This window comes from Gavialis gangeticus, unplaced genomic scaffold (genome assembly GCF_001723915.1).
Source record: "Gavialis gangeticus isolate Ggan-Ray unplaced genomic scaffold, GavGan_comp1, whole genome shotgun sequence".
In the NCBI taxonomy this organism is placed as follows: Eukaryota; Metazoa; Chordata; order Crocodylia; family Gavialidae; genus Gavialis; species Gavialis gangeticus.
In genome coordinates, this window is record NW_017729029.1 from 54,510,732 (window position 1) to 54,536,464 (window position 25,733).

The 25,733-nt window shown below is 43.6% G+C and overlaps 1 protein-coding gene across 1 annotated transcript in view; it reads left to right on the top strand.

The window, feature by feature from the left end:
• Positions 1-25,733, top strand: part of IL1RAPL2 (interleukin 1 receptor accessory protein like 2) — a 705,019-nt gene that overhangs the window by 373,335 nt on the left and 305,951 nt on the right. Inside the window, exons 3-4 of the mRNA XM_019521625.1 lie at positions 7,318-7,504; positions 17,175-17,328. Coding sequence (XP_019377170.1) covers positions 7,318-7,504; positions 17,175-17,328 — 341 coding nt within the window. The remainder of the gene's footprint in view (positions 1-7,317; positions 7,505-17,174; positions 17,329-25,733) is intronic.

The following is a 25,733-nucleotide window of genomic DNA, read 5'->3' on the forward strand; positions in this document are numbered from 1 at the left end:
GCACAGTAGAGAAAACATATTACTCTTTTGGATATTGCCAATGAGAAACAATAAGTCTATCTGTTATGTCAGTCTGATGTGACCATTTTCTTCTGACTGCTAACGAGCCAATAGTACATCTCTTAGTTATAGTTAATAGAATCGAAGGACCAGAAGGGACCTGTAAAATCCTCAAGTCTGGTCCCTTGCCATGGGGGGAGGGCTATTGGGCTCAAACAAACTCAATGAGGTGCTTGTCCAGCCTCCTCTTGAATACCTCCAAGGATGGCAACTGCACTACCTGTGCTGGGAGCGTGTTCCAGATTCTAGATACCCTGATGAAAAAGAAAGTTTTCCTAATGTCCAACCTAAATCTTTCCTCAGTTAGCTTGTGGCGTTAGTCCTCGTCCTCCCTGGGGGTGCCTTTCTGAAGAGTTGCTCCCCTAGATCTTGGTGTTCACCCTTGACATACTTATGTTCAAGCATGGGCTCCCATGCTAGCTTTTATGCTTTATTCAAGATAAAACTACATTCCAGCTTTTGAATCCAGTGACTAGGAATCTACTGCTCCATACTGTATCATGGAGAAAGCTAATGAGGAATCATGCAGGGGAATAGAAGAACCTAAGGAGTGCTGGGATAAGCATACCATAAATTCTGCTTCTGCCTGGTGGAAGGGAGATTTGCCTGGCATGCTCATCTGAAAACCACAGCTTGCCCTTTGAGGAACACAGAAAATCTCAGAAAATGCACAAGGTACTATGCATTAGCTGTTATAACCTACTGCTTCTTATTTCTTATGATAACATTTCTAAATGGATTTTTTTCCTCTTTTTATTAGTGAGACTCACCTGCTCTGACCGTAGAGGATGATTATGATGAGCCAAACAGCATCCGGCTTTTTTCTTGCCCTTTAGAGGAGTTAGGATTAGAGGAAAAAACACATACTGCAGAAACGGTTGGAGTTGCATCGAGCCAAGGTAACCTACGTCAAGGAGCTGAAGGAATCTACACACGTGGGTGGTGGTTCAGTAGACAGCCAAGGTTAAGTCATGCGCCTGCTAATTTTTTTTCCTTGCAGGTATTGCCTATTAAGTTGATAAATCAGGAAACAGAAGAAGATGCAGCAGATGTGGAAACGGGTCAAAGGAAGTAACACCCAGGGAGAACAAATAGCTTTTGAGTGTGGTTTGCAGCATCTCACAATGGTCACTATTGGCAGTGAGAGTTTGGCCTCTTCCAGATGAGGCAAAGCATGCAGCCGTCTTGCTCTTGGAAGAACAGTGCAACAACTGGGTAAAAATTTCCATTCTGTAAATGATATCAGACATTAAACACTTTTCTAGTCTCAAAGAAATAAAAAGTGCAGTAACTGTGTTAAGCCATGATAGGAAATGATCCAGTTTTCTGTACCCAGATCAATGAATCCTTACCACACAGAGCTGGCTGGACCAGCCCGAAGTGGCCATGTGATAATGGAGTTGCATTTGGAACCACTGCTGGTGGGAAAGTGATGGCGAGGGGGTGGCACTGGCAAGTAGGACCCTGCCTTGGGCAGCACCCGGCAAGGGAAACAATCCATTAGAAGACTTACTAGCAGATCTAGTGCACTTGTCTTTATATAGGTCCCAGTTGTTTGACATATATATTTTTAAATCGGTAGCAGCTAAGATCTCAAGTTGGGGTTTAGGGAGGGAGGATTTGGGTTATACTTTCCTGCACTTGGTATTGCAGTTGGCCAGTGAATTATAGGATCCAGTAATTAAAATGAGCAGGCAGCACATTGCAGTCCATCAAGAGGACGTTGCCTTCACATATGCCAGTCCAGGAGCAAACCCTGGAATGGGGGGATCGCTCACTAATATCACCGTCTCCAACTCTGCCTGTCCCTCTACTCAGCTCCACCCTACAGCTGGAGCTCTTGGGCCAGAGAGAAAAGTGCAGTGGTGTGGGGGAGAGCAGTGGGGAGCAGAGCCCTGCCATCCTGTGCAGCCTCTCCCTGAAGCTCCCTGGAGCAGGGCAAGAGCAGTCCTGGGGCGTCTTGTACCCCTGGGTCAGCTGGGGACAGCAGTGTCAGCTGGCGGGCCCCTCTTTCATTGCTTTATCGGCTCCCCGTTTGGCATCCCACTGCAGCCTGAAACACCCGCCATACCACAAGCAGCAGGGAACCTGGGCATCCGGGGCTGCTGGGAAATGGAGCCACTGGCATGTGCCCTTCATTGTGGAAAGGGGGTGCAACCTCACCACTGCCCACCCATCTCCCCCATCCACCCCTCTCGCTGTGTACCATGAAACCACTGCTGCTGGTTCTGATAGGACAACAAATATGCCAAGAAAAAAAGATGTGTCAAAGCAGTGAATCCATCATCACATCTTATTCAGCCTTATGGCTGATAAGTTATGTTGGATCCGAAGCAAGAGAAAAATGATCTTAAGGGCTGTCACTTCACTTCAAAATTTCCTTTCTTTTTTTTCCTTTTTCTCTCCTCCAAAGTTTTGCTTTGGAAATTGAGCAAGATCCATAAAATTGTACAGTGGCTTCATGGCAAGAGCAGTTAAACTCTGCCTGTTTTGGGTTTTTTTTTGTTGTGTTTTGCCTGTGCTCTTTACTTTTTTTGATTCTGAGTGCATTTGGACTGATAATTCAAAGCAAAATGTGGAGGGGTCAGGGATTACAGATGATGTGACAATCAAAATAGTTTCATGAACTCTGCAAAGGAAAACTTTGTTGAGCTCTTCCCACCTCCAGGCCAGACAGCAGATACGTTCTGAATCCCAGCTTGGACACTGGGTATTGCAGTTCCTTCAACCAATGTGTTAATGAGAGTTTCAGATCTTCATGCTGTGATTCAGGCTTTTCCTTTTCTCCTGCCCTCCCTGGCTACTAGCACTCCCTGTTATAGAAACCATCAACACAATGGGAGAGTGAGCAACTTGACACCTTTAAGGATGAGCATTTGGTAGAAGATCTGCTTTTGAGCTCTCGGATCTGTCCTACCTGGTAACTTTCTCACTTCTGAGTCTTCATTTGCCTGTTGAGTGCTCTGTAATGCCTTTAAGAGGTAAGTTCAGCAGAGCTGTACTTCACCAATCAGTATCTCTACTGACTTGCAAAACTCCCTTCTAAAGTAACCTCTTGCATTTGTAAGGGCATCGCTATAAACCTCCATCCAACAACTTTCCCATCACAGTGAAAATGTTTTTCTTTTGTCAGTTTAGCTCATCACCTGCCATCACAGCAATGAAACAACTGTCCTTTTTTTCACTTTTCTCTGCACTTTGTGTACAATTGTACCTACTAATTCTGTTTATATCTACCTGACTCCACAGTGATTGCGCATTGTATATATATATGTATAAAAATGAATGAAAACAAAGGGATGGCTCCTTTATTATAGTGCAAACTAATAATAAAGACTTCTTTTTTTTTTAAGAAGAAAGGGAAGGTAATAAAGATGGGACCAATCCTGATCACTTTGCAGGTGCTTTCTAGGAAAAGAGAAGACCCTTATTTCAAACCAGCCAATGGAGAACAGTCAATGCAGAGTCCAGGATCCTTCTTACCAAAAGGACAGGGTGGATTTTATACTCAGTAGCTCTCCATCTAGGCACAGCAGCTAAATGAGGACCTTTTAATGAAGCTCATGCTGCCTAAGAAACCTCATCTGGTGGGTTCCTCTTGGTATCAGTGACTTCGGTCATAGCTCTTTTGGGCACTTGCATAACTTTTCATGGTTGTGGATGGATCCTTTCTAATCCCTGATTCCAAAAAAACCATTAAGCCATGCAGGCTTGTAAGCACCAGCTATAAGCAATGTATAACACAGAACCCAGGTGATAAAGGCTTTTTTATCAGACTCCTAAAAGCTGTCAATAAACTGCATAAGACACCCAGCAGCAGCGTCAAGAAAACTAGAAAAGAAGCCAGCAAAATAAGCATGCAAAATAACACGATGGAATGGATGGGATATGTGGTTAGACGCCCTCCCTTCCCTCCAGTTGGTAGCTGATGTATCTGAAACATCCAAGTTAGACAAGGTTGGACATATGTCAAATCCAGTGGGAAGTCTTCCAGGCTATCTGGGTAAAACCCCAAGACTACATCTTTGTAAAAAGTCAAGTGTCATATCGCCACCTTGTATAGAAACCCGACCAGTGGAACCCACCAGGAAAAAACCGAGTATGGAATTCGAACCGCGGCCCCAGGCCTGATTCTGAGACCGTGTTGACGAAAGCCCCAGCGACATGGCAGCTTGAAACCAAAGTAAACATAATAATCGCAACTCGAGCAATGGTCAGAGTCTTCAATCAATTCATCCTCTCCATTTTCTGCCTCCAGAAAGGTGAGGGTAAAAAACAATGGCTATTAACTCACCTCTTCATGCTCTGCAAGATTGGAAGGTAACTGGATGCCTTTTCCTTGAACTGACTCAGCAAAATGCAGGACTGCAGCTTCATTCACTAAATGTCATGCAATTGGAAAAGTTATCCATTTCACAAATAGCCAGAGGTATAGCTCAGATGAACCACCATCCGGCAAGCTCTCAAGCCTGCTGCTGTTGGCTTACCGGCAGCTTTATTGATCATGAGCCTGGATAGACTTTCTAGCATCGCAGTGAAATGTAAAACAAAGTACAACAAAAAAAGTGACATTGCTCACCAGTCAGTCAGTTTTCTCAACTCTACTCAACTCTAATTGCAACTAATGAAAAGAATATTTCATTTTTAGGTCTTGGTTCCAGCAAGCATTTTAAATAGTACTTGCCTCCGGCACTGTTAAAAATATGATCTAAATAATGCAAGATTGTTAGCAGATAGTATGGCACTATTAAATTACACCAAATAGTGAAAAACAACCCAAAGTCATTATTCTTACCAGCCTTGATCATTAGTATTGGGGTGTGTGACCTGTCTTGTAATCAGTAATGTGCATAATCATCCAGGTAAGTTAATGATTACCATTTGCATTATGCTGCAGATTTATATATGTTGTCATAAAACAGATGCATCGCTATTTTGTGAGTTTTCAGTGGTCTGTTCCAAACCATTAAAAACTTCTTCAAAATGGAAGTTTGTTTTCTCATATCAAAAAGAGCAACCTGTGCAATTTGACAAAAATGCCTAAATGTTGGAGGAAGAAATGGTCTTGTATGCTTAGTTCCATAGGCACTTCTGTAAATCCTCCCAAAATGATTTATTTCTCAGTCAAGATCACTTACGTTTCTGATTAAATGCAGCCACACACACATTTCTGTGTAGGAGAACAATGGCCCCCAAATTGAAATACAAAAAGGCACAGCCATTTTGGACTCGATGAGGTCCCTTCCAGCCCTTAATTTCTGTGATCCTATGAATGGTTTAAAACTGTCAGCTGCTTATAGGGCTCATATGGTGCTAAACATGTTGGGCTTTGTGGGTAAGGGTCAGGGGATAAGGAAGGGTCTTATTCTTGCCATATCCCTTCTTTCATAGATTTCATAGACATTAGGGCTGGAAGGGACCTCAGGAGATCATCGAGTCCAGCCCCCCTGCCTAAAGGGCAGGAAGTCAGCTGGGGTCATAGGATCCCAGCAAGATAAGCATCCAATTTGCTCTTGAAGGTGTTCAATGTAGGTGCTTGAACCACCTCCGATAGCAGGCTGTTCCAGACCTTGGGGGCTTGGACGGTAAAGAAATTCTTCTACAGACATCTCACGAGACAGCACTGTGTGGCCAGAATCTCTTTGTGCTGTTTTATCAGCAACCTTTTAACATGAAACTTGTAGTCATAATGAAATGTCTCTGGTAGCATCGTGCTCTGAAGTGTATTTCCAACAATCGGCTACTTCATTTCTGAGAAGATGCTTAACCAAATATTTGCAATGGGGCCTGTTTATGTGTCTGTGTGTTTTTCCTTTCACTTAAAACAGTCATCGCAAGTCTGGTTTTAGAATCCACTCTCTCTGTTCACGGCCAAGTTTTGACTGCTTGGCTGATGCACGGGACACAACATGTCTGCGGTGCTGCCCCCTGTTGTACAGCAGCCGAACCAACTCGAAACACAGCCGTTACAGAACAAGGCACTAACTAAATAATAATATCTTAAGCAGGAACTAGCCAGGGCTCCCTTTGATAGTTTATTGCCTCCTGTGTCATTTTAACGCCTGACCTCTTTGGCTCCAACAAATTCAATTAAAGTGACAAAATGCTGCATGATGGGAAATAGAGCCCTCATTAGAATGTCTGTCTTACTTGGTAGTCTGCTCTTAAAGGACTGTGTTTCCCATCACGCCTAATGAAAACCAGAATCTGACAGTTTGGGCTGCAACAATCCTGCACAAACTATAAATGCTTGACAGTAACACCATGATAAATATCAGCCGGGGTTGTTATTGTGATGTCTGCTAACTCTGTTAAAATTGTGAGCCTGCAAACGTTTTCATCATAACCCCATTTCCCTGATCGGTAGCCATGTCGCCGCATTATTAACATTCACTCCAGACTGACATCAAGAAAAGCAAGAAACTTTGGACTTGAGCCAGTTGCACCTTCTGAGATTTAACCCCATCTAGGGCTTTGCTGATGGCTTGAAAAAATGTGGTCTTAAATGTCTCAAGGTGTTGCAAAGTTTTAACGCCAGGTGGCTCTACGACAAGCCATCTGGCCTCTTCCATCACACAGCAACAGAATTTAACTTAGCGACTCTTTGCAGAGGAAGGGATCGTTTCTCTGTGTGGTGCCTGCCCCACAGGCTTGGGGAGTTTCTATTGCACCCCATTTCTTCAGCATTGGCTGCTGTGCTTCAGGTTGGAGAAAAGCAGATGGTGTATGGGATCTCCACAGCCACTTTCACCTACACTTGAGCCTCTCCCAGGCCCCCAGTGGAGAGGTGATTGCAGATGATAAATATAAATAGGTCCACTCCAAGCCTGAGGCATGAATACAGTCTGAAAAGTGTATGGGTACACTCCTTTCAGTCCAAGGAGTCCTCCTGGGAGGGACTTCTTCCATTCACCTGAGCAAAGAAATGCAATTTTCTTTCTTCCTTCTCCTCTAGCTGATAGCAGACCAGATCCTGCTGTGAATGGTGAGACCACTTCTGAAAATGAAACAAGGGCCTCCCATTGGGTAATAAAGGATCAATTGGATTTGCCAGCAGAAGTTCTTTGTGGTGCTTCTATTTAATTAACAACAATGGGTCTTTTATAAAACATTTTCTTAACCACCGAGCTGCCTAAACTTTACAGCAACTTTTTCAAATGCTGTAGGGGAGTTCTTAATGGAGAAGCCTATGTTTTTGAAAGAGAGATGGCACAAGCTAAGTTAAAATGTAAAAAAGCCTCTTTCCTATCCTTGCAGAAACTCTACATACTGCATGAAGGTGTCCATGTCCTTGACTGTCGCTGATAATGAATCGGGGCTTTGCTACAACAGCCAGATCCGATATTTAGAAAAATCAGAAGTCACTAAAAGAAAGATAATCTCCTGCCCTGATATTGATGATTATAAAATATCCAATCAGGAGCCAGATGTGGTATGGTACAAGGTAAATACAGTGCTGTGATTTGTGTTTTGTAGAAGTCATACAGGGCGGGGGACGGGGGTGTTTTGTTTTCATTATTCTATTTAGCAATGGACTTTTTTAGCGTCAAGTAATCTGTGACTGCCTGGAAGGATCAGCCAAAGCCAGACAGTTGCGATGGATAAAAAATATCCAAATACAGGCAAAACTAGTCAGCATGGTCACTGACCAATATAATCCCAAATCCCAGAAGGCTGTTCCCTACTACTCTAAAGGAATGTAGATAGCCTGCTGTAGCACCAGGAATAGCACATGAGATCTTCCTGAGCTGTCCCGCCCGCTCACCCCTCCACCATTTGTGCACTGCAGGGAAGTCATGCATCTAAGATTATTGTATTCCAGCCAAATGGAGGTGACAGAGCTACATGGTACTAGCACTACCCTCCAGTGGCCTATGGGAGGGACTGGGAGGCCGGGTAGGGAGAGGAGAGAGAGGCAGAAGGGGCTTGGTTTGGCTGGGCAAGGAAAGAGTCTTGAAACAATGGATTGGAGAGGGAGGCTGTGTGTGATTACTGCTAGGTAGCAGAGAAACTAGGCTCACGAGGGAGGAAGGCTGGGAGTATCTGAGGGGAGACTGAGCTCATGGAAGTATCACGCATATGCAGAAGGAGGCCGAATTTGCAAAGGCAAGTTGCATCCTGTCTTTCTGCGTTGCGAAGGCCTGGCTTGGCAACTCTAGCCAGGTTCTTTTAATTTGGTGTTTGTGTGTTATACATAATGTATGGTGAGCCGACTTTTTACTTGCCAGGTGCACAGGTGACATGGTGCATCAGAAAGAGCAGTTTTAAGAAGTTGTCAGTCTGTTTTTATTTTTTACAGGAATCTTGCTTATTCCACGTTACAGTGACAAAACCTGGACTGTAACGCACGGCTGGTATAAACCAGGCTTTTCTGTCAGCCGTTAAGGTTGCTTTTCCTTCGCCTGTAGTTAGATATGTTCAGAGCTGCTCACACATAAAATATGCATATTCAGTAAAGTATGAAATTTTACAGAAAAGAAAGTGGATCTTGTCCCACTTACATACCACTGAATAGCGTGTTGGTGAAGAATGCACAATCCTAATGTGAGCACAACACCGCAGAAATGATTTGACAGACACAAACTCCAATAGTTGTGAAGCTGTCGGCAAACCGTCTGTGAGAATGAATGAAAGAAAAGTGAAAAACAAAAGTGGTCATTTGTACTGGCTAGAGGTAGTCGATTCATATGCATGTCTGTCATCCGTGTCCTGCACATGCCGTACGGTTTATGTAAGACATCAGTTTATGGAAGACAGCTGACTAACAAGTTGTCACAACTTTTGACTTGAAACAAGCTGACAGTTCAGCTTGATTATAACAGAATAGTAGTTAAGCAATCGATAGGGACCGAACCCCTGGTCTACTTTGAGAAGAGAAAAGATCCTAGTGGAATAACCTCCTACATATTCCTGCCTATTAGGTTTTAATGGTAAGGCACTATCAATGGCAGGATCTTTGGTTCTTAGATATAAATAAGGATATAAATAAGAGTGAGAAGGATTGCAGTTGTTTGGCATTTCAGTGTTAATGTTATACAGGACATACATGGTTGTGCCTCAAGCTCTTTGTGATTCGGGGTTTTGATAAATGCTCCAGTGTGAGTTGTGGTGCTAGCTGAAATGGAAATTTGCCTTTCTGATGCTGACAGATTTACTGCAGGACCAGATTCTAGGAACAACATGTGAGCTGGTGCCAGTCCTTTCAGAGGATTGTGCCTTGTACATATTGATGTAGGAGTGAGGAGTTGCAGTCATAGGGGAGGACTGCACAGTGTCCGAACACTTAATAAAAATACAGTCCCTGCCTTAGAAAGCTCATAGAGGGTGCTGGCTTACACTGTGGGTGAAGGCCTGGCCTTGAGTTTCTGAACATGCGTGTTTTTTGATTTAGCAAGCTTAATCCTCCAGTTTTCCTACGTCTGCCTTCAGTGGCTGAGCTCACCCCATCAATAAAGGCACCATTACTCACCTCTTTACATGTTTAAATTGCTCCAGGGCACGGACATGTTCCACTAATTGGACTACTTTGTCCAAACCCATTAAACACCTCGATAACGCAAAGGGTCCAAAAATATGACAGTAGGCATATGAAGCCAAGGGAATTACCCTAAGATCTTTTCTCCCATTTGGGGGGGAACAGCGCCCTGCAGAAAATCAGTCACCTTGGCCGCGTCTACAAGAGACGCTGACTGCACAGTTGTTACTGTGCAGTCATTTAGTACCTGTGAAGGACTAATGACTAGTACTAATTACTTAGTACTAAATGACTAAGTAACATCACGGAACGGCTTTGAGCTCATTACTACTGTGCAGTAGCATCACGTCATGCTTTGTGCCATGCGACGCTACTGCACAGTCAGCGTCTCGTGTGGACGTGGCCGGTGCCCCTTAAAGTTCATTGTATTTGAACCCGTGGCTCCAGACTTGCTGTGAGACAGTGGGCTACATGTTGTTCACCTGCCATGGGCAGAACTCACTGGTTTATGCCAGAGTTGTGTGTGGGGAGAGATTACAGAATCAATAGCATCAGTTTAGATGGAGCCAAATTCAATTTGAGCATGTCTTTAAGAGAAATTAATCGTGGATCTGTTTCTGCAGTCACTCAATCTAGGTAAAATACCGATTAGCAACACTGTTCTTAACTGTAGGGTAAATTTCATTTATGGCAGAAATTATACTAATTTCTACCATAAATGCCTATTTTAAAGATTTACGCAATTAATGTCGTTACGGTGCGCACAGTACCATTAATCCTAAAGCACTGTTTTGACAACATGAATAAGGACTTCTTAAATAAATGCATGTGTCAAGGCTTGATTGAATGAACAAGGCCTTAGCGTAAAAGCAGTTTCAGAAAAAAATAAACTGGAAGAGAAAAAGGCATATTATAGCTAGAAAGAAGAGCCTTAATCTCTCCTCACTGCCTCCTTGCTATTACCGAGTGGAAGGAACGGCAGTGAAAACAATCAAAATGACAGGTGAAGGACAGGCAGTAGTTATTAGTCTGCAAAAATAGAGTTGTTGAGCTACTGCCACTTAAATTTCAAGGAAGAAAAGGAAAGCAAAATAATGAACAACCTAATTATTGAAAGAGTACGAGCACCTAAGACTGATAAAACAAATGTGCAAATTGAGGGAAAAATTAAAACTAGCCAATTGCAACAAATGCTAGTAGGAAATAGAAAAAAAAGACGATGATTTGGATAAACAAGCAATAATCTCACTTATTACTTAGGGAATGATTGATAAAAGGAAACTAAGATAATGGGAAATCTGCTTTAATTACTTCTGAAACAGGGACACTATTTTTGGAGGGGGAGGGGGGGTTAAAATTATTTTTCCCTTAAAGAAAGCATATTTTGCTCTTCCCTGCTTTCCATTTCCATGGAATGACCCAATCCTCATAAGCAGATGAAAAACTAGAACTTTCCAGTCCACGTTAGAAATGCCGTACAGTCAAGGGGGAAAAAATAATGTGAATTACCTAAAACTTGGGGGAGTTGTAAATCGTGTTTAAATTGAAAATGGTTTGAAGTAGACAAGAAGAGAAACAGCAGTGAACAATTAACAAGTCAGTGGTTCAAACCTCTCTACTCGGTCCAATTCTCAATGGAAAACCAGGATAGATATAAGCATTGTTTGCTCTACATCATTAATCATTGCGGTAGTAAAGATGTCACCTTCTTTATTACAAGTATATACTACATAAAGCAAAATCCTGCAGCAGAAAAGTATTTTGTTTTATTTGTCTGTTCACTTTCCTGTTTTTCAAAATGAAAAACAAAAACCTTATCATGCTTATTTAGAGGTGATACAGGTCTCTTACTGCTGTACTACAGGGACCATGTGCAGATCAGCATCCTACTGACATACTTGCTATTGCATTCTGGGAATTTTAGTCCTTTTAATTATTGCTGAAGAGACCTGAATCATATTCTGTGGTCCACGTTCATATTCAGTCCTATTCAGGGCAGAGGGCTTATGCAATGCCATTACACTTTTAAATATATCTAGGAAGTGAGAAAAAAGACTGTGTAATAATAGCATTTTTTTGCTTAACAACTCTGTTCTCTGCATGTATCTGGAAGCAAGTCAGTCTCATCTAGTAACAAAAATATGATCATACTCTAGTTAGTACTGCAAAAAGAGAACTGGATTCATTTCTTTTTGTAAAATCACCCACTGTTAACTGAATTCCAAGTCCACAACCAAATTCTGCTTTCATTTACGCCTGTCCGTTGGAAACACTAGTTACCGAATGAATGCAGTGGTGTTAGGCAGGTGTGGCAGTAACCCAAATTTCAACACAATAAGACTGCATAGTCTATTTGGCTTGTTAGTGGTAGAGTCTGGTCCTCACCGCCTTTACGGTTAATTATAATACACGAGAAGGAGAAGGCCTTGCTTAATTTTTCAGTATCCAGGGTGAGTTTTCAGGGCTGAAAGTTAAATAAACCATCATTTTGCTTACATTTAGCTCAGAAAATGGTAAAATAAGTGTGGAGCTTCCAGGGATTCTCATTTTCAAAAGTATTCCTTGTGTTCTGCTCTACTCTTGATGGTATTCTGTTATTTCTGATTATGTCAGAAACTCAACTGGTATATTGGCCTTTTGTGGCCATCAGTCTTTGGCAGTCCTTCAATTCAAGGATGATCTCGACCACAGCTTATTGATGGGTCTTGAAGTTACTTAAGAGTCCAATCCTTGAGCCACAGAAGTTGCAGAATTTTCTGCATGGGAGAACAGATTGTAGACCAGGATTTCTCTCCGTTTCCTTCCTTTGAGCTCTCTTCTCTGCTTTGAGGACAAGATGCTTTACCTCAAAACGGCTTGCCACTTGGTTGATGTTGCAGCCCCAGTCAGCAGCCAGTTCCTCGCAGCTCTTGATGTCAGCATCTGTTTTCTTGAGGTATGCCTTCAGTGTTTCCTTGTAGTATTTCCTCTGGACACCACAAGATCTCAGGCTGTTACCAAGCTGAAAGTAGAGCACTTGCTTTGGGAGTCATGAGTCAGGCATCCACACGCCACGTCTGGTTCAGCAAAGTTGGTGCTTGAGGATCACCGAATCGATGCTGGTAATATTACTTTAGCAAAGATGCTGGCATTTATGTGGTGATCTTCCCATTTGATGTGGAGGATTTTCCAGAGATATCATTAGTGATACATCTCCAGGCTCTTGAGATGACAATTGTGGGTCACCCACATATCAAATGTATAGAGGAGAGTGGGGATGATGACTGCATTGTAGCCCTGTAGCTTCATGGATTTCCAGAGATTTTAATGCCTAAACATATGTCAAAGCAGTTTCCCAAAGGATGCCCTTGTGCACCGGATCCTGTGCTGGATCTCCTTATCAATGTTCACTCTCTAAGAGAGGTGGCTACCGAGGTAGAGAAGTGCTGATCTACTCCAGGGTCTTTCCCTTGATGGTAATTTGGAGAGTGGGTTCATATCCATGCCTTGGGGCAGGCTAATAGAGCACTTTAGCCTTCTTGGTGTTGAGAGAGAGGCCCAAAGTTTGGGAGGCTTCTCCAAAAAGATTCAGCACAGTCTGGAGGTATTCCTCAGTGTGTGCAAGGGTGGTGCAGTTATTGGCATATTGAAGGTCAAGGATGGTTGTCTCGAGTACTTTAGTCTTTGACTGAAACATCCCAGATTGAAGACCCTTCCATCCATTTGGTGTTCAATGTCAAACCCAGAAGGTTCTCCTTAATGAGAACCAAGATGACTTAAAAAAAAAAAAAAAAAATGGAGACCAGAGTAGGGGTGATGACGCATCCTTTCTTGACCCCAGTTTGGCTCTGTCTCTGATCTGCTACTTAGAATGGAGTAACAGGTTGGGCGCCCTCCTTCACCTCTGCCCTACTTGGGCTCTGAGCCCTCTGGCCCCAAGCTTTGCCCCGCTCTGCCCTTCTCTGGGCTCTGGACCTTCTAGCCCCAGTCTTGAGTCTTACCCCTGGCAGGGCTCAAGGCAATCACATGCCCCATAGGCACTATTGGGACCTCCAAGCCACCCCTCAGTTCCTTCCACAAACTACCAGTTTAGAAATCTACCTCCAAATCAGCCCTCTGGCTATAACACAACTCCCAACTGGGTCTCAGTCTAAACCCCAGCTCCTTGGCTGTATCCCTCAGTTTCCCCCTACCCTGAGTCCTGTTCCCTTGCAAGTCGGCGGCATCCTACTTGCATTACTTGCCAGGGCAATCCAAGTATTGGGCAGAAGCTCTCCTGCCCTGGAGCACTTCCCTCCACAGTTCCCCGAGCCAAACTGAATGCTCTGGCTCAGGCCCTGGATTTATATGGCTGGAAGCCATACCCCATTTTTATCAACTGGCTCCCCTGTCAGCTGACTTAACCACAGGGCTGGCTGCTTGTGTCTGTGCTACAAAAATCCTGCCTTTGACGGGGCCGCACCACTTCCCAGCAACAGGGCAAGGGTTCTCTGTTATAAATGCTCACAGTCATCTGGTTGTGGAGAAGCTGAAGGCCTTTGATGTACTTTTCTGGACATCCTGATCTGGCCTGTAACTTTTCACAAGGCTTCACAACCGATGGCATTGAAGGCCGTTAGTAGTTGACGCAAATTAGTGCAACCCTCAGACTGCTCTGACTTCTGCAGAGGCTGGGTTGAACACATAGCAGGCTTAAAAATCAGGAATTCAGGTCAGGTTTTTCACACCAAAAGTAAGTTGCTTTTTGCGCCCCGTGGTTAAAACGCTGGACTGAACTGAGGCTTTAGGATGAGCTGGCAGCACTGGAAGTTTGAGGGGGAAGATAAAAAAAAAAAAAGATGTAGCCAATCATTTAATTTGCAGACTGGGCAGAGCTGATATTAAAGTTTAGTGAGAGATAATAAACTTGTAACCCCAAGGCACCATTTTCAAGAGGCACTTATCAGACTATGCCTACACTTCAGCACGGATTATTCCAAGGTATATTAAATCATCAACACCATTAAGGGTTATGTGACTTAGCTGGCTGGACTGACACACTGCATCCGGGCAGAGCCCTGTCATGCTCTTGGGATCGTGTTGCCTCTAGGATTCGCTGACTCACGCCCAGCACGGCATGCTGAAGTGAAGATGTCAGAGCTAGCCCTGGCCTCATCGAAACTACCGCAGGGACTCAACACTGCTAAATGACAGGTGTGAGGGGCTTCTTGGGAAGCAGATGAGGACTGCAGGTCATCAGTACCTCACAGAATGAACTTGGCACCTGGCAGTTCCAAGCTATTAATTTTTGCTGGAAATAATTTAGTGCATCAGGCACAGCATATTTGTATTTAAAGCCTGTTTTTTTTTCTCCTCATTGAAACCTTCCAAATTTTTGCCGAAAGGAATGATAGAACCTGCTACACATCACCCAAAACATTTGAAAATTCTTCTACAGGCAACCCCCACTTAACGCTGTTTCACTCTAACGCTCATTTGAAATTGATACCTGATTTCACTTAGCGCTCAACGAGTTTCATTATAACACCATCGTGGGTCATTAAAAACAATTGTGGTCTCCATCTTGGATTGTCAAATACTTTCGGTTTTGCTTAACGCTCGTTTCGCTTAATGCTCGGTTTTTCAGGAACTAATTAAGAGCACTAAGCAGGGCCTGTACATCATTACATGGTCCTTATCCCCGTAGCATAGGAGACCCTAGTGGTTATTTATGGTTTATATCCTCCCAAGAACCCTGTGAGGCCAAGAGTACTATCCCTAGTTTGGAGATGGGAAACAGATGGATAAGATAGATGGTGATTTCTCCACTCTTCATTTCATTGTTTAGCCATAGAATTAAACCCAGGTTTTCCACCTCCAAATCTGTTACCCCACTACAGTATCCTTCCAGGTAGTTGGGAAGCGCTGTATGAGGTTTTATACAGCTGTGTAAGGTTTTGTACATGGACTTTTTCTTCTTTATATTTTCTTCCATTTTTAAGTGGTTCTAGGCAGTGACTGCATGTATACACTATCTCTCAGTTAAATCTTAATGTGAGTTGTATGCTACTCCCTGCAAGCGGGTCTGTGTTTAGAGAAAAACGTTTGGATCCTTAACTAGAACAATGGTTTTAGTGATTATTCATGATAGGCATGGGGAATTTCTTCCACTGGTTCTGCATAGTTGATATTTAAAACAGTGCATATATGACAGAGAGGGAGTTGCTGTATCTGCTAATTTAAACTTCTGTTTATTTTGAAACAAGGAAGGACATTTCAAATAAGCTCCAGTGTGCTAAATAGTCAATATTCAAATCTTTGGGCCATGGGCGATTGGTGCCACCTTAGTTGAGGGGGTACATGCTCCCCCAGCGACCAGTCAGTGACTGGGGGGAGTCCCCCTGCAGGCAATCTCACCAACTGGGGGAGGGGGTTCCCCTGTGGCAAATACTCACCGACCGGGAAGTGGCCGTGGTGCTACATCTGGCGCTCCCACTCCCCGACTTAGCAGGGAACTCTTCATTAAGCTAAAATACAAACAGAAATCTTATAAGAAGTGAAAACTTGGAGAAACAACTAGGGAGGAGTTTAATAGTATTGCTCAGGCATGTAGGGCTGAAATCAGAAAGGCCAAAGGACAATTGGAGTCGTAGCTAGCAAGGGATGTGAAGGGTAACAAGGAGGGTTTCTACAAATATGCCAACAACAAGAAGGTCAGGGAAAGTGTGGGTCCCTTACTGAATGGGGGAGGCAACCTAGTGACTGATGATGTGGAAAAGGCTGAAGTACTCTATGCCTTTTTTACCTCAGCCTTCACAGCCAAGGTCAGCTCCCAGACTAATGCACCTGGCAGCACAGTTTAAGGAGGAGGTGAGCAGTCAACGGTGGCAAAAGAACAGATTAGGGACTCTTTAGAAAAGCTGCATGTGTACAAGTCCATGGGGCCAGACAGGATGCACCTAAGAGTGCTGAGGGAGTTGGCCGATGTGATTGCAGAGCCATTGGGCATCATCTTTGAAAACTCATGACTATTGGGAGAGATCCTGGATGAATGGAAAAGTGCAAATATCGTGCCCATCTTTAAGAAAAGGAAGAAGGAGGATCCAGGGAACTACAGACCAGTCAGCCTTCCCTCAGTCCCTGGAAAAATCATTGAGTAGGTCCTCAAGGAGTCCGCTTCTAAGCATTTGGAGGAGAAGAAGGTGACTGGGGGCAGACAGCATGTAGTCACCAAGGGCAAGTCATGTCTGACCAACCTGATTTCCTTGTAAGATGAGATGACTGGCTCTGTGGATGCAGGGAGACCAGTGGACATGATATATCTTCACTTTATCAGGCTTTTACAACATTCTCACAAGCAAGCTAAGGAAATATGGGTTAGATGAATGGACTGTAAGGTGAACAGAACACTGGCTGGATCATTGGGCTTATAGCTGGTATCAAGTGGAGTGCCCCAGGTTTTGGTTCTGGGACTGGTTTTGTTAAATATTTTTACCAGTGACCTGGAAGATGGGATGGAGTGCACCCTCAGCAAGTTGGCAGATGGCACAAAGCTTGTGGGGAGTAGTAGAGCGAGATCTTTGTGCAATCAGTATTTACTTGTGTATAACACTGAAAGTCCAACAAGACTACACACTATCATGAAGCTAGTTAATTTTAGCAACGTATTATTTTATTGCAGGAATGTAAACCAAAAATGTGGAGAAGCATAGTAATTCAGAAAGGAAATACTCTTCTAATACAAGAAGTCCAGGAAGAAGATGGAGGAAATTATACCTGTGAACTGAAGTTTGAAGGCAAGCTAATACGAAGAACAACCGAATTGAAGGTTACAGGTAAGGAGCTTCTTTTATAAAATTAAAGAAGTCTTGAAGTCCAGAATAAAGAAAAGCTTGTTTAATAGTGGAATTAAAACATTCGACAGACATGGACATGTAATCAAACCACCCCCGGTATCCAAGAAACCCTAGATTTGGAGGAAATTAAGATGAGGCCCCCTCTGACTGCTGAAACGGGTCTCATGTGCATTTTACTCCTTAGAGAACGTGCAGATGTTGTATATAAAACAAAAAAGTAGAACCATGCTAATGCAAAATCTCAGCTATAGGAACCCTAGACTTCATAGGAATTCAGGCCCAGGTCTGAATGTTTTGGCACATGATGTAATAAAGCCACTTACCTCCATTTCTGGCAGTTTGGGTCCAGCTCTAATGCTGAATAGGAGCTATGCTGCCTGAAAACTCAAACTCAAATCCAGCATTTTATAGTTTTTAACGTGGTGTCCCAAAGTAAATCATGTAGTCAAAAGAGTCAGTATGAATGAGTTATTTATGGTTCCAAGTACCCAATTATTTCATGCCTCTTATCTTCCAATTCAACTTTTCTGCTGCAGGTTTGGCCCTCAGGGAGGACTTTGTCAGCCGATGTCTCTTCCTAGAATATAATTAAAGAGCTATATTTTGATACAGAACTTAACTTGCACTAAACAGATTCTGTTTCTCATTCGGTTTATGCATGTGTGAGCATCTAATAATTGTGGTTACCTATCTGTTTCACTTTTCTTGTCCGGTATTAGGAATGAATAGGTATACCCATTCTTTCCTAGTCCTTTTCGTTTTCTCTTGTAAGGAAATAGCCTTAAAATTATTATGTAGCACTTAATATCCATGATACTTTATGAGCAAGTATCTGAAAATGTTCATTCTCTTTCACACAGTCCCTCATGAACAAATCTTGACATGTTTGCCTTACAGTCTGCGCATTGAGCAAATTTCAGCCCTGTTTTAAGACGCGTGCAATTATAGGCATCTGCCCTGGTGTCAGTTCAGCTCACACGCTGTTTTCAAAATACAGTTGTTCAATATACAATATACAGTTGTCTAAGAAATTGTAACATATACCAATCCATTTACCACTCCTCAGCCTTTTCCTTTGATTAAAGCAAAACTTTGCACTGGGTACCAGACTTATACAGTATATGCTTAGTTACTTTTTGACTAGGGACAGACACCTGTAGCATCAGGTCAGCCAGCCTTATCCGAAATCTGTGAGATAAAGATACAGTACTTACCTTATGAATAATTGCTATGATAGGCAGCACACTAGTCTTCAACCTGAACATGAAATAACCCTGACAAACTGGATTCAAGATCTGCTTAATTTTTCACTGGTTGGATGTGCGCTAGCTACCAGATTTGCCTGAATTTTCAAGAACTTGTAAATTATTTAGTGTTTGTACATCAAAAGTATATTTTGGAACTTCAGTTTTTAGTTTATTTGCCCTCAACTGACGTGATATGTTCAGGTTATTTGACTTCTTCAAAGCGTTTGTGGCCTGAAGTATTAGAAAAGTAAATGAGGGATCACATACTGTTCCACTTCATAAAATACTTGAGAACCAAGAGATTATTATCCTTTAAATTTGATGTACGATTTATATATTCTCCTCAATTTGCAAAAAAGCCACTCACCATTCCTTCATATTGCATGCAGTCAGTATTGTAACTATAATAACAAACCAGCTCTCTTTACGCAGACTTTAGGTAAGCTGGTTGAAATTTCCAGATACATTTGAAACTTGGATCTGATTTTTTAGTGGAGACTTGGATCCTTTTCTCTGTACGACATGGTACCTGGAACAGGCTGCCAAATGTGTATAGAGGATAACCTATACAATGAATAATAGTGATGGTTTAAAATCAGTATTCGTGGAACCATTTGTACAAAGTGTCTGAGATTTGGTGGTGTATGGATAGTCATTTCTCTCCCTCGTTTTTAAATTTGATATCATTTTATTTTATATGTATAATTAGCTTGATGGTGCTGAGTTTGGAACAAATGGTGATGGCTTATTTGTCTGGGACCACGACTACAATGTAAAGTCGAGATTCCTCAGGCAGGGTTAGCTCGAGGTGGAAGCAGGTACCCAGTACACTTGGTAGCTGGTGGATGTTGGAGGATGGAAGATGTGTTGTCATAGGAAACTGAATGGACAAGACACATACGGGTATAGTCGCTAGCACACTTTCTGAGGTTCTGTTTCCTCCCTGACTAATTTAGTTCTACATGAATTTATACTACGTCTCCTATGCAAAATATACTGGTGGGAATGCAATATTTAAACAGCTACATTTGTAAATGCTTAATTGTCAGAGCCACCAAAATTGGACTGCTTCCCACCCACTAATCATAGATTTAGAAGGACCTCTGAAGGTCTTCTAGTCCATCCCCCTGGTCAGAGGCTCTGAGACGCCTAGTCCTTCCCTGACCAATTTTTTGTCTAAGCTTCCTGGAGAGACCTAACGACTGTTTCTTGTGGAGTACCTCATCTCTTTCACAGAGGGAACCATTACTAACCTGACCCCAAAACCAAGCTCTTCTCACTCTTCGCCCATAAGCATGGGGGCTAAGCGTCCATGTTATACGTTGTTCAGTGAATTTTGGGCTGCAGATATAAAATGGCTTTTAGCAAACAAAAAAGTCAGGCAAGATGGATGAGAGTAACCTCCGGTACAACTTAGGCATAAGAAAGTAAACCACGTGGCTCGGTCATACTTGAGCTGTAGCCTGCCCTGACACTTCACTTGTTGTGGACACCAGGTCTAAGTAGTTCTCCAGAGAAAATGCAAATGGATGGGGGCAGCCATTTAGAAGCCAGATTGCTAAGAGCAATAGTAGTCTATCGACCCCATTGATGCACTGGGCAACATTATTCTGTTTTCTGGAAGTGAATTCAGGGACTGGTTGAATTCCCATCAAAAACAGATTTGCCATGCCAAGGGAAGCTAGGTTATAGGACTTGAGCTCAAACTGTCAAACCTGCTGCTGTGTATAAATCACAGCTAGTAAATACTGCTGAAGGCTCTCCAGCAAAGCAAGAGCTGTTAGAAGCAAAGCCTTAATAGAATTTGCACTGTTAGTGGACACTGCAATTGTGGGGAAAGGGATCCTACCCACTGGTTTGAGATGCGTTTGCCTTTGCAGAGTCTTTCTAATGCTTCTGCTATTGCTGCTGCTTTTAGCATTTATGAACTCTCAAGTACACAAGCTTTTCTAATAGTATAGATTGCTAATAGCAAGACACTGGTGGCCAGACTGGGAATTCTTTAGCAGAATAAAAGGTTAGCTTAACAAGCAATTGGCAACACCTGGTCTTTCTTAAGCCAGCACTGTGGTATGCCGTGCATAGAAAAGAGACGTAACTTAGTGTCTCTGAATCTTTTTGCTCACTCAAGTAAATACCTCTTGAAATTCCAAAATTAAGAGATATATAATGAATTCCTATCTGTCCTTGTCTGTATTGTTACCAGATTTGCCCATCACTTTATTAGGGGTACGTTTCTGGGGTCTTTGTAATTCTGTGAATGTGCTGCTTGTGTTGCTTGGGTTTCTATACAGAGCTGCATTTCTCCCTTCTGCAAATCCTTACCCCCCCATGGAGCTATCTTGCAGGACTCTGTTTCAATGGGGCTGGGTGCTGCCAGCCACCAAATCCGTCAAATATACACGCACGCGCGCGCGCGCACACACTAACGTGACACGCCTGACCCAGCCGAGTTGATCAGCATGGACAGGCTGACGCCCTTATATGCCAGGAATCAGTTCATTAAGGTTACAATAAACTGCAGTCAGACACAAGCATACAGTTAAACAGAATACCTCTGAATCTGGCTGGGTGTCCAGCTGACACCCTCATGGGCCAGCATTCAGTTCATTAGGGCACGTCTGAGCCAAACTGGGTCAATCAGCCTGTACAAGCTGATCCCCTTAAGTGTCTCAAACTCAGCATGTCCCAATCTTTTGCCCTTACTGTCCTAGTACTGGTAGCCTCTTGATGAGCAGACCCCACAGTATTTCTGGACTTCACAGGGATCTTTGGCTTAGGTAAAAGACACATTGCTGCAGAGCAAGTGAGGAAGGGGAAGTAGAGAAGGAAAAATTCACCTGGTGACTATAGAAGTTATTTATTGCTAAGGATATGAAATGTATGATGGTACTAGTAGTAATAGACATGCAAGGGAAAACAAACAAAAGCAATTACAATATTACCCTGTTTCAGTTGAGTATTTGGGGAAACCTAGCTCAAGCTTAACTAATACAATTCAGGTTCAGAAAGCTATGCCTAGAGAGAAAAAGAGAAAGAGTGAGAGCGAAAGCTGGGATCTCCCCATTCCAAGGCACTTGGGTGGTTTGTTGGCAAGCAAAGTTCCCAGCATGATCATTGACCGGAGACGATCTGTTTATCCCAGCTTCTTGAGAGCAACAGCGTATGGTGTCAGAGAAATTTCTCCCTCTTGAAACACCCTGTTTGCTGCTTTACAGCTTTCTCATACCCCTAGTCCAGCTTCTTCAAAGCATTCTTTTAATTGTGTAAATCAAGAGGGTCCCAAGCCATAATGGACAGGGAAAATCCTGTGATATAAAGTTTCAATTTAAATGAATTACCTTTTTCAGTGCCAAGGGGTTATCTGGTTTGTAACGTCTCAAGAAACTGGTTAACAACCAGGAAAAGCCTAAAGTTTTAAGGAGTAACCAGACACCTAGGAGCCAGCTTGAAATTATTATGAATATAGAAGATATACTGGAAGGGATACCATGTTGTTTTTTCTCTGATGGCCTAGCTATGCTTGCACTGTGAAGTCAGCATCAGTGTTTTGTATTTTGCCTGTTGTGAATAAGCCTCAGCTTACTTTCAGCTCTTACTGTAGTCTTTTAACAGACTTAAGGGGATTACTTGGAGTGTTCATAAACTTTGTGGGGAGGACTTCCACCAGCCTTCGCAGGAAAAGTATGACAGCATTTGTGGTCAGGGCTCCAACAGTAATGAACCCTTAACCATTGTTTAAATGTTGCCCATACCCACTCTGACTTAGTCTCTTGCCTCAGCATTCCCTAACCCAGCAACTGAGTTTTAGTCAATCAAGCTTAAATAGGCCTCCCGTACTGGGACCGGGGAATGTACGGCCCGAGATACCTCTTAAACTTTTCTGGGTAGATGAGGTGGGGGGGTGGGGGAATAGAAGAAGTCCTTTGTAAGTCCAGCAAGCTGGGTGCCAGGGCTCCGTGAGGAACACAGAACTGACAGGTTCAGTATGCTTGGCTATTTTAGTGGCAGGCGGGTAATACGGATGGGGTAGCCCTGCCTTTGTGGTAAATTGCACTCGGCAAACCAACCTGAGACAATGCGATGGCAGAGGTATCCCGGCCAGCGATCACAGTAATGCCCTTACACTGGTTGTCTAGAAGAGTGGTTTTCAACCTGCGGGCCGCGGACCTCTGTGGATCTGCAGACTATGTCAAAGAGGTCTGCGAAAGATGACTGCGATCGATTAAAAGTATGTGAATACCCACACTTGCAGTTCAAAAGTGTCCACACCGCCATTTGACATTTTTGGGGGGTCCGCAAATGAAAAAAGTTGAAAGCCACCGACTGAGAGTGAGAGCACAAAATGCTCTTCCGATGCACAGGTTAAGTATAGTTTCCTTCAACATTTAGACTGTTGAATCCTTTCTGTTCTAAAACTCAGTCTAGTACTCTTCTGAGAACAACTAATACTGAGATTTTTGATACTGTCAAACTCAGTAAGTAGGTAGCCATATTCAACATTTGTTTTGGCTTCTGCAGTACTTCCAGGAAGGGTTCCCAATAGGGTATACTCAGTCATCCATCCTGGGGTTGATCACGGCATAGATAATTGTGGAATATGTTGAATAGGAGCAAGAGAGAAAGATGCTATGGGCAGGTATAGACTGAGTAAGGAAATGTAGTAAAGAGTGACAATGTATTTGTATTTAATTAGTGTTGTTTATGCATTTATATAGCGTGAGGCATGTGAGACTTTCATTTAGGAGATAGGCGCAATGTTTTTAATTGTATTCAGTCAGTATGCAGGCAAACATTCACTGAAGTCATCCAGGTTGATGGAACTGTTTGCCTTTTCTTAGTGTGCCTGAGTAAATTCCAGGGACCAGATTGTCAGCATCCCCAACAGGTGTGCAGAGGAAATGCCCAGGGAGCTCCCAACCACCTACACCCTCCTCAGCTCAGACAGCACAGACTCATTAAGGGGGGTGTTGATACTCGTCCTTTCTTTGCTTTGCAAACGTGTAGTATAAGTTGTATATATTAGTTAGTCTGAATCAGCTAGTGCACATTAGTAAAGATCAAGAATAACAGAAAAAAAAAGTTTAAAAACATCCATGCAATGTCTGGCTGCAGTTAAGAAAGCAAATATTATGTAGGCTGCACATGGTAGAAAGATGGAGCACAAATCAAAATAGGTCATAATGGCATGTGTAGGGAGACTGCATCTGGAGTACTGCATGCAATTTATAGATATTATTGATGTTGTATTACAGGCAGACTATTGACAAATTAGTGAATTTATAGGAGAGGTCAATTAGGGTGATAAAGGTGTTAGCATTTCTAGCTCGTTTGGGGATTTTGGGGAGGAAACTCTCTCCCCCCACAACCTTGAAAGCATTCCAAAACTATCTGGGCGTGATGTACTTAGAAGGAGAAAATACTGAGCTACGTTCCTTTATTGCAAGCACGTGACTCCAAATTAGTGGTACATAAATCTTTATGCTTCAGTGTGTATTTAACAATAATACATTGCAAAGAAGAACTCTTTCTTTTCCACAATTGGTTCTTTGTGGTTTTAATATATTCTTCAGAAGAAAATGGATCAAATCTTAGTAGCTGCATTTATGGAAGAAGTCTCACTAAATTCAACGTGGCCCAGAATCTTTACTACATAGCATTTTTCCTTATCATGCATAGTATGTTTGTGGCAAGGTGGGGGTCCCTGCCAGCCACAATGCTAGTTTCCCCACCTGCCTTTGGGCACACCACCCACCTGTCTTGCCTGCCACGCCTTGTTAATTAATTAGGATATTAATTAAGGCAGGAGGCTGCCCATTTTTGCCCAAATGCCAGGGGGTGCTATCTGCAGCTCTGTTCCTCCCCTACACCGCAGCCCAAGCCTCGCAGATGGCATCCAGATGACATAGTGCTCCCGGCCTACAGCTGGACCAAGCTTAGGCCTTGTTGTCAGGCCTCAGATACACACACATCATACCACCCTCCTCTCACTAGGGCCTCTCACACTCCACCCTCTCTCACAGGATCTCTTTCATGCGTCAACAACTTGTACTGCCTTGCTCCCTCTTGGAGCGGGCCTCTTAGGCCATAGGCTTTAGCTAGCTCATACCTTGGGTGGCAGACGTACTGTCTTTTGGGCCTCTCACGTGACCCTTACTGGGGTAGTGGCCAGCCAATTACCTGACCGGGTCTAAGCTTGCCCTGCTCCCTTCTGGGGCAACTTTATATACTCATACCTACTGGACTCCCAGCCCTCTGATTTTCCCCTCACTGGGGCTCTACATCTCACGCTGCCCCCTCACTGGGGCTTCCCTCCCCTGTGGGGCTCAGGTGGCCACAGCCATGCCAGGCCCCAACTACCTCTCCCTGGGGTCTTGTACCTCACAGGGCTTAAGTGGCTGCAGCTGTGCCTGGTCCTCACTCATTCTTAACCCATACCATGACTGGTAATCCAGGGTCTCACGGGGACTCTCACTCCCCCCTGGAGCAGCAAGTCCTTATGCTCTACTATAGCTCTTACTTTAGACCCACTCTCAGCCTCCCAGTGGTGGAGGACTTACCGGGATCTGGACTCACCCCTCTCTCTCAGACTGAGCCACCCTTACTTGGCCTCTGGCCCAAACTTCAGCCTCAGACATCCGAAGACATTCCTTGACCTCCCTTCACTGGGGCCACAGGGCTGCCCCCCCGGGTGGGCTGAGGTGACCAGAGCTGTGCCTGGCCTCCACTTTCACTCCTTGGGGTCTTGCACCCCACAGGGCTCAGGCAGCTGCAGCCATGCCTGGCCCCAACTACCTCCAATGTTACATGACCCACCCAAAGGTGAGGGCTAGGGTTAAGGCACTCCTACCCACCTTTCACCAGGGTGATAACTGGCCTGGCATTTCCTGGGGGCTCCTGCACCACTGAGAGCCCCACCAGGCCACCCCTTCCCAGCAGGGTGCAGTTTTAGGTCATGCCCAGGACCAGGAGCCTCCAAACCATCCCCTACAGCTCCTGCCTTCACCTCCAGGATGTTGCATGAAGTCTTGAAGCCAGACGATGTTAGTGCCTGGCCTGCTCTCTTTATATAGGCGGCCAGAGGTCTAAAATGGCCACAATCAAGCACCTGCTGGCTGCTTGGCTCCGCTCTTAAAG